This window comes from Chelmon rostratus, chromosome 16 (assembly GCF_017976325.1).
Source record: "Chelmon rostratus isolate fCheRos1 chromosome 16, fCheRos1.pri, whole genome shotgun sequence".
In the NCBI taxonomy this organism is placed as follows: Eukaryota; Metazoa; Chordata; class Actinopteri; order Chaetodontiformes; family Chaetodontidae; genus Chelmon; species Chelmon rostratus.
In genome coordinates this window covers 19802087-19815937 of record NC_055673.1, presented here as the reverse complement: position 1 = coordinate 19815937, position 13851 = coordinate 19802087, and the positions used below count along the sequence as shown (strand labels likewise).

At 41.2% G+C, this 13851-nt stretch overlaps 1 protein-coding gene across 1 annotated transcript in view; it reads left to right on the top strand.

Annotated features, from left to right (window-relative positions):
• LOC121619255 (hippocalcin-like protein 1) overlaps positions 1-11024 on the top strand; it is a 36883-nt gene extending 25859 nt beyond the window's left edge. Inside the window, exons 2-5 of the mRNA XM_041954817.1 lie at positions 2879-3047; positions 6306-6587; positions 9806-9911; positions 10447-11024. Of these exons, the coding sequence (XP_041810751.1) occupies positions 2952-3047; positions 6306-6587; positions 9806-9911; positions 10447-10544 (582 nt within the window). The 5' untranslated portion in view covers positions 2879-2951 and the 3' untranslated portion in view covers positions 10545-11024. The remainder of the gene's footprint in view (positions 1-2878; positions 3048-6305; positions 6588-9805; positions 9912-10446) is intronic.
• Positions 11025-13851: the final 2827 nt, after the last annotated feature.

The following is a 13851-nucleotide window of genomic DNA, read 5'->3' as shown; positions in this document are numbered from 1 at the left end:
ATGGCAGATATATTGCCATGTTATTGAAGAAATTATTTTCAAATGCATTTTTTACATAACACAACGGAGAAACGTACTTTTAATTTCAGTGGGAACAGTGTTGTTGGTCTCCCTTTTTATCCAGCGCATCAAAGTCTGGAGTCAGTTCTCTTGCTGTATCATCGTCTTTAAACAACGCCACAGTCTCTTGGCATATCAGGCATACAGCAGCTGATCGGTGTTCGGTAAAAAAATATTTAGATGTCCACTCCTTATTAAAAAGGAGCCATTATATTGTTTGTTTGTCCTCAGAGTGTGTCACGTCCCCTAACAGAGAGGAGGAGATCATAATTGATGAACAGTTCTCCCCTCAGCAGCCTGGGAATCGGCTGCAAGCATTACTGTCAGTGCACAAGCCTTTAGTCCGACTCCTTCAGGATGAGGGACTGAATATGAGTCTGATTTTATTAACGGAGTAAAGAAGCGATTAGACATGTGGGTTTTGTTTCTGTGCATGTGAAGCTCTGGCCAGGCTGCGATCAAGACCTGCAACACCCACGCGGTCCACCTCATATGCGTCACGCACGCTGTTTGACTTTCTCAAGTTCATGCAAACACAAACAGGCCTGTGCTCGGCCTCACTTTCTCACACACACATGCGCACAGAGTTGTTGGTGTAATTACCCAGCACGGCTGAGGAGAGACTGGAGGTCAGCGAGGTCGGCCAAGGCTCGCTGGTGTTCGAGCCCCAGTGATACTGCAGTTTAAATCAGCATTCACACACAAACACACACACACACACACAAACACGGAAGCAGCTGCTTTGATGGCGGAGCACAGGCTAATTGGCTGTCTAGTACGAGGTAGCAAACTTAACGAGCAGAAGTTTGTTGCTCTTTTTCACGCAAGGTTCTTACAGTGTACAAGAGTCAGACTGGTCTCATTTCTACTAGTGATTAATAGAAAATTTATAGCAAATGATTTATATGTGTGCACTATAAAATGAGTGTCCCCTAAAATAACATGTGTTACTCCCTAATTCACCCCTGAAAACACAACTTACTCAATTATGTGAAGGTCTGAAAGTTTTCAATGAATGGTAGTTTAAGGGATTTGTATTCCAAACAGCATTCAAATATTTACACCTCAAATTTGGGGTTAATTTATGGGTAAATTAAAAAACTGGGTCAGTTTTCTGCATGTGCTCCAATTACTCAATAATTTTTACACTTCACTTGTGTCACAGATAAACATCTCAGTGGTTTTATCATAAAAGTAAAATTTGTCATTGTCCTGCAGTTGTCACCTGTGGACACAGTTCATATATACAATATTGCAAAATAGTATATATTTTATTTATATTTTATTCTATATTTCTAAAGCAGTTCAGTGCCATTTTAAAGTAAAATTCAGGGAGAGCCTCAAATATTTTTAATTTAAAGGGAATTTAGATGCTTTAACAAGCCCTTGATTGTGACATGGGCTCTAAGTGCAGAACACAGACAATGAGGGTTTGAATAATAAAAGGATTTATTGTCACAAAGAATCGATAAAGATCACAGGGAGATGTTTCGTGTACACTGAGAAAGGAGCGGGCAGGTGGATGAGGTGAGTCAGCAGGTTCTTTGGGTGGCGGACCGGAGCTGGGCTGACTTGGCAGGTTTGAGACATGAGGAGATGATTCTGAAAAAGCAGGCAAGGCAAAACTCAGGAGCATAAAGCAAAGCACTGGGAGAGCTCAGAGACATGTTACCAGGCTGCTGGGTACAATGGTCTGGCAAAGACTGGGTGAGGAGATCCAGGTTTTCATCCTGTGGTTGATAAGTGTAGATTGCCTGCAGCTGTGGTGGCTGATTGGCGCAGGGAGCAGGTGTGGGTGAGCCTTGCAGGGAATCGCCCAGTCGAGACACACACACACACACACACACACACAAGGACAGACTAACAAGATGCAAAGGAATTTATACGTTCATTAAAATACCCCTATTACATCATTTTAACTGGAAAAACTAAAATTGACCAAAAAACATGAAATCCATCCCTGAATTTTCCCTTTAAGTTATAGATTAAGAGATGATTTTCATGATATTAAATTTTAAGGCATTTTAAACCGTGCATATAATCCATTAGAAATTCGTTAATCCATTACAATTAATTATCTCACGAGAAACTACTTTAATTACATCATTATTTTAAGCTTAAAATATTAAGGGATTTGGTTTCATAGTAACTGTTTCATCACATAGTTGCATCACTGAAATGGTGTTTTGTCAGGAAGGTCGAGCTGAGATGAAGATTAGGAGATCTGGACACACACGCACACACACACACACACACACACACACACACACACACTCACCACAGCTGATTTGACACACAAACACACAGCTGGCCAGATAAACCCAGAAATGTGATCAGTGGGCTAGCGCTTGACGTCACAGGGGTGCGTTCGGGATTATTTAATGTTTTGCAAATGTGATGCAGCAGTTTAAAGGCTTGTGGCGTTGCATAACATCCCGTGTCAGGGGAATTGGGATACAACACTGTGACAAGGCTTGCTTTGATTGCATTTAAAAATTCAGAGAGTCATTGTGTGAGCGGACAGTCCTGTTGTCAGATTGTCAGCGTCTTGTAGGGAACCGGCTTATGTTATTTTTTCCATTCTTTGCTTGCACATAAAACAACCTTTTTTGAACTATCTTCACCTGTCCGCTGTAGCTAACAGTCACCTGAATCTAGTCTTGCTTGAGGAATCCTACTTTCCAATGACTCGTATTTTTTATCTGTCGCTGAGTGACTCCAGTGACGTGCTGCTTTTTGCTGGCCAACTGTATTTCACTTCGTCATCCTCCCGTCTGCTTAATTGCTGACCTCCTTTGTCTTTATCTCTGACTGACAGGTGTGAAAAGCGGCCTGGCTAGTGCTATAGTCACTGTTGTTGTCAAGGAAACCAAGTGTCCTGTCCCGTTGCCATGGGGAAACAGAACAGCAAGCTGCGGCCAGAGATGCTGCAGGACCTCCGGGAGAATACTGAGTTCTCTGACCACGAGCTGCAGGAGTGGTACAAGGTATGTAGACACACAGTCTGGACATTGGGGGGGGGCACCAAGTCTTAGTGATGGTGCTGCTGTACTTCAGGAGGCTGAAGTCACTAGTTATATTTTCGCACATACTATTTGAATTTTTCCATTTTATGCTACTTCATATTTTTCTACCACTACAAATCAGAGGGAAATTTTTGCTATTTATTTAGCAGTGATAGTTAATATGGTACTTTTCAGATTAAAAATGTACATGAACCGAACTGGGAAAATGAAGGCTGACTGGTGATCCAGTCAGACTGGCACCATTTCCATTAGTGCAGTTCCATTTCCATTAGTCTACTCCCCACTCCAGCCTGACACCAACCCCTGCTTATTGGGGCGAAGCAATATTCAAACTATGTCAGTACTCTATATAAATTTATTACAATGTCACTTTACCTCTTCAGTGAACATGCTTCTTTCTTCATCCTCTTGTGTTGATTGTTTCTTCACAGAAATTTAGAGGGGGGTCCACTTTTCAAGCTGACAACACAACACTGACATAGACTCACCTATAAAGTTGATGTGGTGAACTAGTTTGGAAGTCCAGTATTTACTCTCCTTTTAGCTCTGTTTCGACCTCCATCAATATCTGAGGAAAACTCCATCGGCTCTATAGATGTTAAACTGGCGCTGGGCAGGTTGTATGCAGTGAGTTTAATAGAGCTTGCATCAGGAAAAGGTGTTATGAGAGCATTTCAAGTGAATCAAAACATTAGAGCTGGGGGCTGTAAAACCAAAACAATGAGCAAAAATAGGCTGGTAGCAAAGGCTACTGTAGGAGACTAAATTTTCCTTTAATTCTCACCTTCTGATATAATATTAAAGTATAGTTCATTTAAAAAACTTCCCGATTGGTTTAAAGAGATCATTCACTTGACTTGATAATGTGTCTGTGTTACACACCTGTCAACACAAGTCAAGACTTAGTAACAACTGAAAATTATATCTGTAATGAAGTAGATGAAAGTTATTATTATTACAAGCTGTATTAAGTCACATGGTACATATAGATTTGAAACAATCCTGATTCTACATCCAGTGCTTCTACACAAAAAGAATTTATTTTACTCTTTACAGCAGGCTTGGGCAAACTACGGCCCGAGGGCCAAATGCGGCCCGTTACAAATTTTAATCCGGCCCGCTGAACTTGAAGAAATTATATTAATAAACCTTGTTAATGTTTTATTTCCCCTGCAATTCTGGCTTTTTCCCAATAGATGGCGCACTCTAGAGACATTGAGCTTTGTTGAGGTGCGGCGTATTACTCCACGTTTGCGCATTACTCTTCGATCCTCAGCCCTTCTGTAAAGATGAGCGCCGCTAAGAAAAGAAAAGTGGACAGAGAATGTCCACTTTTTAATAAGGAGTGGACATCTAAATATTTTTTTACCGAACACCGATCAGCTGCTGTATGCCTGATATGCCAAGAGACTGTGGCGTTGTTTAAAGACGATGATACAGCAAGAGAACTGACTCCAGACTTTGATGCGCTGGATAAAAAGGGAGACCAACAACACTGTTCCCACTGAAATTAAAAGTACGTTTCTCCGTTGTGTTATGTAAAAAATGCATTTGAAAATAATTTCTTCAATAAGCCTGACATGTTACATGTCCTGTCTGTTAAGGGATGCACATATGTGGTGCTCAGGTGCACGTACGTTCTCAAAACCAAGTGCGCAAATGCAACGCGATCAAATATAACGCGCTCCACATACTGGCGCGTTGTCACTGTTCCCGTCCTCGCGCTGCTCGTTGTTGAGTTTTGGCATTAGGGATGATTGAATAGAAGGAGAGGACAAGTAGACCTGCATCTCCTACCGTTTTTTTAATAAAGACAGTCAGGAGGAGAGTGATGATGATGATATCCTGAAGGATAACACAACTTTCGGTGCTTTAAAATAATAATAAAAAAACATTTTATTCATTTAATTTTCAGTGTTTTAAGAGTCATTTCAATAAAAAGCTCATTTCTGTGGGACTTCAAAGACAGATATTTAGTTGTAATGCTTTTGTTCATTTTCAATTGAAATTAAAGCACATGTTTTCTACATATCTCATGATACTTTATTTTCTCTTATGAGGTGGATTACCAAAACACTCCATCCATCTGCTCCTGGTCTGGCCCCCCCAGTCAAATTTTAGAACCCTTTGTGGCCCACAAGTGAAAAAGTTTGCCCACCCCTGCTTTACAGTCATGTTTCCACTGTAGCCTTGAACGCAACAGCGTTTGTTTACGTCCAAGGCCGAGTACCACCGGCTCCCACTCCTTTAAAACTTAATGAAGTGCACATTGACCTGACCGCATGACTTATCTCATCTTGTGTGCATGGATGTGTTTGTGTAATGGCTACGTGGCTTTATGCATGGATTAAACCTATGCAACAGCTGTGTGAGCTGCTCTGAATTAGAGCTGTACATGTTAAACTGTCACCTCCCTGACCTGCGACTTAAGCCCCACTGACCCCAGGCCCCTTCACGCTGACAGTGGTCATGATAGTGTTCGCTCTCAGCAGATTACCAGCTCCAGGATGCTGGAGATGTCACATAAACTGCGTGGTTTACTCAACAGGATGCTGAGGTGCCTGAGGTCTGAGAATTTATCGAGCTGGTCTGTGTTGGGGATTTATTGGCAATAAACCCAATCCTCGCTAAAAGTTGTGATGCTCTCACACTGAAAATGGCGCTGGCAACGAAAAGAAGTTTTATTAGGAGCAGAACCATGTTGACTTTCCACCTTCACTTATGAGGATATTTGCTAAGATGATCAAAAAGTAATTCCAGCCTTGGAAGCAGGGCAATGACTTTGTCACCTCACTGCCTCTAGCTTAAAGGCCTTTGTAAAAAAAAAAAAAAAAAAAGAAAAAAGAAAAAAGGGCTTCATTTCTGCTGAACAAAGACTGAGACTGACATGACTTTTACTTGCCTTTTCTTCTCAGGCACAATGCCGCTTTATCAAATATGACTCCTTGAAAAGAAGCTCTTCAAGGCTGAGCTCCTTATCAAAAAGTACTTCCTCGATCTGTTAAGAAGGAAACATTACATGGATGAAGCATTTACTGGTCAAAGGTTTATGACATACATTTGATTTGTCATTGTTCCAACTGACTTTACAGAGGTTTTATTTGGTTCTGCTCATGTAAATACATGTAATATGTGATGTAATACATATCATAGATGTTTATTAGGTTGTCCTGGAGACTGAAAGAGAGAATTACAGGACTTGGATCTTCTTGTCCTCAGGGTTTCTTGAAGGATTGCCCCAGTGGAACCCTAAATGTGGAGGAATTCAAGAAAATCTACGCCAACTTCTTCCCCTACGGTGATGCCTCCAAGTTCGCTGAGCACGTCTTCCGAACTTTTGACACCAACGGCGATGGAACGATAGACTTCCGGGAGTTCATCATCGCCTTGAGCGTGACATCACGGGGCAAGCTGGAACAAAAGCTGAAGTGGGCCTTCAGCATGTACGACCTGGACGGAAACGGGTACATCAGCCGCGAGGAGATGCTGGAGATTGTACAGGTGAGCAAGGGACACTGGGTAATGAAGTTTGGCTGGGGGCAAAGGATGAGGATGTGGGGTATTTGTCATTTGTCAGGTTTGTTTGTTGTAGCTATTCATCCTCTGGCCTTAGGTTCTAAGAGTAAAGTGGCCACATGTGTGACTTCTAAAGAGCAGAGCAATATGGTATAAATAAAGAACCCTGTAGCAGTCGTCTCACACAGAAAAAGCAGTGGAAACCTTTTTCTAATCAGCCTTTACAAGACATTTTCAAATGGCTACTTTACAATTAAGTATTGCACTTCTAGAAAGTTGGCGAGAAAAATGGTCAAAATCTCTGCTGCAGAAGCTGAGATCTCCTGACTTGGAGTCCCTGGTATTGGGTCAAACTCCGGCAGTAGATCCTACATTTCCCATAATGCCAATCTAAAAGACCTTTGTATGTGCACAGATCTTTTTAAAAGCACACTTGCTGTTTGTAATGCAGACCGTCTGTTAAAACGGCTGAGAGTCTACGGACATGCTCACACCTCTGTGAGGCTGTACTGAGACACAGCTGTCCTAACTTCAAAATAACAGTGCTAACATGCTAATGTTTAGTTTGTTGGCTTGCTAACATTTGTATGAAAAGTACACCCGAGGCCGATGGGAATGTCATTGGCTGTGCATGTATTTGGTTTTAAACCAAATTACTGGACAAATTAAGTAAATTGTCAGGAGGCTCAGTTTGGACCAAGGTGGTTCACCGACCAACCGCACAGCTAGCATGTGTCAGAATTGTCAAAATCAAAGCAGCAGAGGAAGCAATATCCTAACTTTTAGTTCCTGTAGGTGTGTTAAGCACAAACAAAACTAGATCCCTGCATTTCCCAAAATAATGTCAAAAAATCTCTCAGTCGCCAAATTTAACTTTGCTTTTAATAAATACATATGGTGTGGCTGATAACATGATATGCTTTGCACATTTGGACCCACCAGAAGGTTGAATATGTTGTTTTTTCTTGCTGCAGCATCACTGCACCGTCAAATTTTCCTCAAGCCCAGTCCTGCACATTTTCTTTGACCGAACAATCATGTGGAGTTTTGCATGGACAGGAATAGACATAAGGAGTGCTGATCATACTGTAAATGCTGACTTTAATTATGTAAGTTAATGCATTTGTAAGTATGTGCAAGGAGGCTCAAGCACTGATTTGCAAAGATTAGCAGGCTCACTTAATGTGCTGACTGCAGTATTGACGGTTCTACATTAGTGCTGTTTGTAATCCTGTCACTCTTGAACAGAAGAAATAGAGAAACTCACATGTTGAGATATGAGGATTTTACTGTATGTTTTTGTGTGTGTGTGTGTGTGTGTGTTTGCGATGCGTACGCACTACTAGGTTCTCACGGATTACTGAGTTAAATTTAACCAGAGTTTATCCCTGAGTGTGCAGAATACTGGGATTATCCTCAGGCTCACTGAGGTTACGCACCTTTGGATGAGAGAGGAGGGGCCCATTGTGTCACTGAGGGAGAGATTGTCAAAATCGAGGGAGTCACGTTTGTCTTACATCACATGATTGAACAGCAGACGATATGTTCACCCTACACACCCTGATACACATGTCCACCAAAAATGTCACAACATTTTTCCCGATTTTTCCTGTAGACTGAAAATTGAAGATGGGGATGAAATGTTTGACATAATTAGAATAATGTATGAAATCATTAATTGATCTGTAAAAAAATATGGAAAAAGAACATTTACCCCAACAGATTAATACAGTTTAATACATATATGATGGCGTCAGAAAACTCTCTGGAAACACTGTTGTCCCTCTGTTAGATAACTAAAACATTTTCTTTGACCAAAAGATACAAGTGTTAGCTGAGGAGATTGGCACCGCTCATGTTTTATTTTACCTTGCAAAGGTAAGTTAGCTAATTAACCTTTGCAAGGTTGACTGTTGTGTTACGTGAACTCCCAGAAATGCATTACTTAAACACACACACAGTGTATGTGCTGTGCAGAGACAGTGTTGGGGTGTTTTTATGAGAGCTAATGTTAGCTAGCTAACGTCTCCATTCCTTTGGGAAGTCCATTTAACCAGCCTTCATTTGTTTAACTGAAGCTTCGGTACCACTCCAAACAAAACAGGGTCGTTGGAATTGCTTCCAATTTTGTGATAAAAATGAACCAGGACAGTTAATTGTTTCTCCCTTGAAACTGTATTTTTGAAATTACTGTTACAATTCTATTATTTAGATGTTATTTGATCTATTTTCAATTGGTGTATTTATTGTCTTTTATGTTGTTTTTACAAGCAGCTTTTTAATTTGACGTATGTAGGATTCATACTTTCAGTTGTAAAATCACCTGTGGTCCTCCATCGTTTATCTCCCAACTATCCCTTTAAATGATATATGAAATAATAGATTTCAGATAATATTAAAGTGTTCTGTTTGCATGTCTTTTTGATCGACTGATGCATTTTGAAACAAGTTCATTTCTTCGTGTCACATATCATCAAAGTCAAATGACAGAAATAAAATAAAAAAGTGAGAAGCAGCCTCGTTGCCCTTTTAGTATAACACGTCTATATTTTCCAGCATACACCCAACTATTCAACCTGGAAATATATGGACTCTCATTTTATAATAGAGATAAAATGTTTGATCTGATATGTCTTTCCAGAAAGCACAGAGGGCTTATTTTATGCAAGCTGCGTTCTGATCTACAGTCAGTTTTACACCCTACGCTCCCAATGGAGGAGATTTAATGGGCGCATAAGATGATTGTAGATCTGTGTCTGAGGCCAGCTGATACTCAGAGCTTCTCTGTGCTCACTTGCGGGGGTTAATTTAATGCCATCGGGGGACGGGAGATGCTCGTATCAGTCAACAGATAAAGATGTATCAGATCAATAAAGTAAGCTCTGCTCGTAAGCCCCCCCACATGCTGCTGGCACATGGGATCTGTGTCACTGTGGTATGATGGCGGTTCAGCCAAACAAGCCCTGTGTGGGTATTTGAGGAAAAGCTGTCCAGAGAGCAGCTCTAAGCATCATGTCAGTGAATCATGTGGACTTTAGAAAGCACGTTTATCAGCATCTTAAGAGCCACAGAAGCTTCATTTTTCACTTCAGTTGTGTTTGAGTTGTCTCCTGCTGTCTCCTTAATGGGTCCCTGCTGGCCTCGCTTCACTTCCTGTTCCTCTGCCCCCACCCCTCCTAACCCCGCCTCTCTCCTTCTTTCAGGCCATCTACAAGATGGTGTCGTCTGTGATGAAGATGCCAGAGGATGAGTCCACGCCGGAGAAGAGGACAGATAAGATCTTCAGACAAATGGACCTCAATAATGATGGTGAGAGGAGGAAATGGCGACATGGAGGGATGAATATGCTGCAGAGAGGGCGAGCGAGTGAGGAATGAAGGATGGACGTGACAGCTTATTGAAGATAATCTTTGAAATGTGCTAATTTTACTGGAAACTAGAGGTTTTAGACAGAATTTAGGACCAGAATATTTTTTATTTCCATGCCATGGCAAACATTTGGCCCATCCCTCGTGGGATTAAAAGATGTTACTAGATAAAACACTGTTTTGCATGGTTTCTAGTAAACAGGACAACAGAAAGCTGAAAATTGAGCTAATTTTCTTTTTCACTGACACATCGACCAGCTTTTACCAAACTTTGGGTCGTGACCCATGGAGCCATGATATATGATATGTCAATTCCTTTTCCTAATTAAAATAAAGGGGCGACAGGTAACTATTTCTGTCTGGTCTGTTAAGCTCTCAGATGCTGTGTGCCTGAGTGTCAGTAATGAGAGAGTCATATTCCTTCAAAATAATGGCTTTTTTTATCCTCATTGTCTCTTTCTCCCTCCACCCTGCAGGCAAATTGTCCCTGGAGGAGTTTATCAAAGGTGCCAAAAGCGACCCCTCCATCGTCCGGCTACTCCAGTGCGACCCCAGCTCGGCCTCCCAGTTCTGAGCCCCCCCCCCACCACCCTGCTACGAAACCTTTCTTCCTCACCCTCTCTGTTGCTATTGAAACAGTCACTCAAATCAATGCATGATGGTTCTCGTCTCTCATATCATCTTTTTCTGTTGTGGTTGTGTGCAAAGATGGAGAAGGAATTTAGAGGAGGCTAAGAGGAGTCATCTCTGTCATTTCACCTTCATTTTTATATTTGGGAAACATGAAGGGACACGCATACATCTAATGGTCGGTCGACAGTGGCGTCCGCTAACGTTCCCGAGTATCTCTCTCTCTCTGGAATCGGGTTTCCAGGGAGCTGGTGACAAAGTGTGGATGTTTTTCGCAGGGTGGGGATGGCTCAGCTTGTCCTCCAACACACATGTATATCCTGTATATACTGTACGTCTATGTATATCATGAGATGAAGTACATTTGTCTTCATGTATGGTGCACACTTTCTGGCTTTGAAAGGCAGTATTATGTAGCGAAGCTTCCTGGTCTGATCTGAACGAGTCGTCGGGGTGGAGGTGGGCGGGGGCGGGGCGTTATTGGGATTTTACCGCTATATGATCTTTCGCTGAGAAAAAGAAGGCCTGAGATCCCATTAGGTTTTTATCAATAACTACTGGCGTTTTGTTGATTTTGAAATTTTAAACGTGTTTTTTTTTTTCATTTGTACATATTATTTTCCTCCTTCATGTTGTTTTATTTATTCATTTGTATTCTTATTATCGTGCTTTTACTTTGATATGATGTTAAAGATGACCATATTCCAGTTTACAGTGACAGAGAGAGAGAGAGAGAGAGAGAAAATGTGATTCAAGGTTGATCTCTTTGGGATTCGTGGATTTGTTGGAGTGGACGATTGTGAAGCTGCAGTGAAATAAGGGGATCCCATAATGCATCTGATCAATGACACCAGTAGCACATATCCTTCGAGTCGCCATGTGTTTATAAAGTATGGCTGAGCATTTGGTCTGAATGCGAGTGTGTGCATGTGAATATGCACTGTGTGCTTGGGGCTAACTTTTACAGTATTATCATGTTGTGTTGTTTCTTAATTTGTAAGTATTTTAAACTTCTTTAACAATGAGCAGTTAACTTAAGATAGTCGTAACCTGTCACAATACTGCATGATCCTACGAACCAGAAGACGACAAACTCCACGAAACCAGTCGACGCACAGCGGTATCTTTTTGTAGGCCTGCAGCCTCCTCAGCACTGTACCGGGCAGAAATGATTAAATATTTGTCTTGCTTTGGGACAAACCCTCCCCCCTCGCTCTCTTTTCCTCTGACAGACAGAGAACTCACTAAGGGCTCGTTCATCACTCTCTAGCTGAATGCTTTTATAACCTCCTGGATTAGTCTGCTCTCAGAGCAGTTAGATGAAGGGACACGTTTCAGGAGGTAGGAGCAAGTACAGATGCTTGCTCTGATTGGAGTTTTCAGGGTTTCCAGACAAACGGTATGTAGAAATCTGACAGAGATCAGTGGCTGTGTTTACATCAGCACTGATAGAAATCCTTGATAGTCTGGGATCAGTCTATCCAATTTAAACGAAATATAAGACTTTAAACTGTATGTTGACTTTTGAAACATAGCCTCGACTTAATAAAGCATCCTTCAGAATAAAAGCCTCCTGAAATGCACATGTAAACAGAGCCACTGGTTGCAGCAATACCAGCACGACTCCCATGTACTAACGATTTAAGGCCCCCATTGTCAGAACACTATTGCCATCTTCTGTTTTGGAGGTTAAACACAGCATGAATCCTGTTAGTGAAGAAGCTAAGTGTTGGGCAGACGGGAAAGAAGAAGTAAAGCTGCACAGTGCAGATACTCATACTCATTTTATAACTGAAGTCACAGCTGAGTTGAACCTGTTAACTGAAGACCATCCAAAAGCATTGAAGGACAGTTGTTATTAATAAATATATTAGTTATATTGGCATGTCTTTACTTTTACAGGCTGATATCGTATAAGTATTTTCAGTATTTAGAAGCGGTGGAATGTAACTAAGTAAGTTTACTCAATTACTGGTCTTTAGTATATTATTGAGGTATTTTACAACAGTATTTTTATTTTATGTTACTTTATATTTCTAATGCATTACATTTCAGCAGGAAATATCCTCATTTTTACAGCATCACATGTATCTGACAGCTGTAGTTACTAGTTGCTTTTCAGATCAAGTTAAAAAATATACTGCATTGTTCTAAACTGCCCAAAATCATATAAAACAGTTAGCTCCAACCTTACCAACTGCAACTTTAAGTCCTGCCTGCGTGTCAATGCATCAATAATAACGATCCCATAATATAATGATATACACACTGGCATGAGTCCTTCAGCAACTTTACTTTTGGTACTTTAAGTAGATTTTGTAGATTGTCCTGATGATCCCTGATCAGGAGCAGCCGAAAGAAAAAAGTAGATTTTGTTGCCAATACTTCTGGATTTTCTGTAAGTTAACACTTTGAATGCAGGACTTTTACCCAAAATGGAGTATTTTCATAGTGTGGTAAGTACTTTTTCTGAATTCTTCCATCACTGGTTCTGGTACTTAGCTCAGGTGGTATTCAAAATCCTTCAATTTGACCATGTCCATGCCTTACCCTAACCCCTCCTCCATGAAATAGACAAGTAGTGAGTATTTATTCCTTATTCTTGTGATGTTAGGAAACCCTTTTGAATACCACATGGAAAGGCATTGAAATCCAGACTAAGGCAATTCTTTCAGGTGGGGGAGCAGCTCCATAAAGCAGCTGTGGACATGCTCCACTCTACCCTAAACCCTTACACAGGTCCATCACACATGGATGATTTCTCCAGCTCCAGCTAGTCTGAGAAGAAGCTCTGTCAGAGCAGACTTACCTGACAAACACCTGATGTTCAAAAATAGCCAATATCATCCCAAAATGTGTGTTGCCCAACACTGAATTATTGTATGTATCGTATTATTGCAATGGTGGCAAAGTGAACTACCAATGAGAGTCTGAGAGCTGTGTTGGTGCAGCTGCAGCCACATGACATCAGGACTGACCTGAGGTTAGCTTGTACCAAACATTTGCACAGGAGCTGAAAACAGCCACACCTGTGCTTTGGGGATCCTATAGTGTCACTGCCTCCTGCTGGTAGGATAAGGAACAACAGTTGCTACCCCAGGTCTACTACAGTTTAACCCTTTTCTATTCTCACTGCCTCTGATGAACTGGTACCTTGTGTTCGATAAATACGACCCCCTTCTTTCTTACTTCCTCCCTGACCTCCCTTTCTTTCCCTCCTGTTTTTCTGTTGCATGAAAACCTCACGTGAG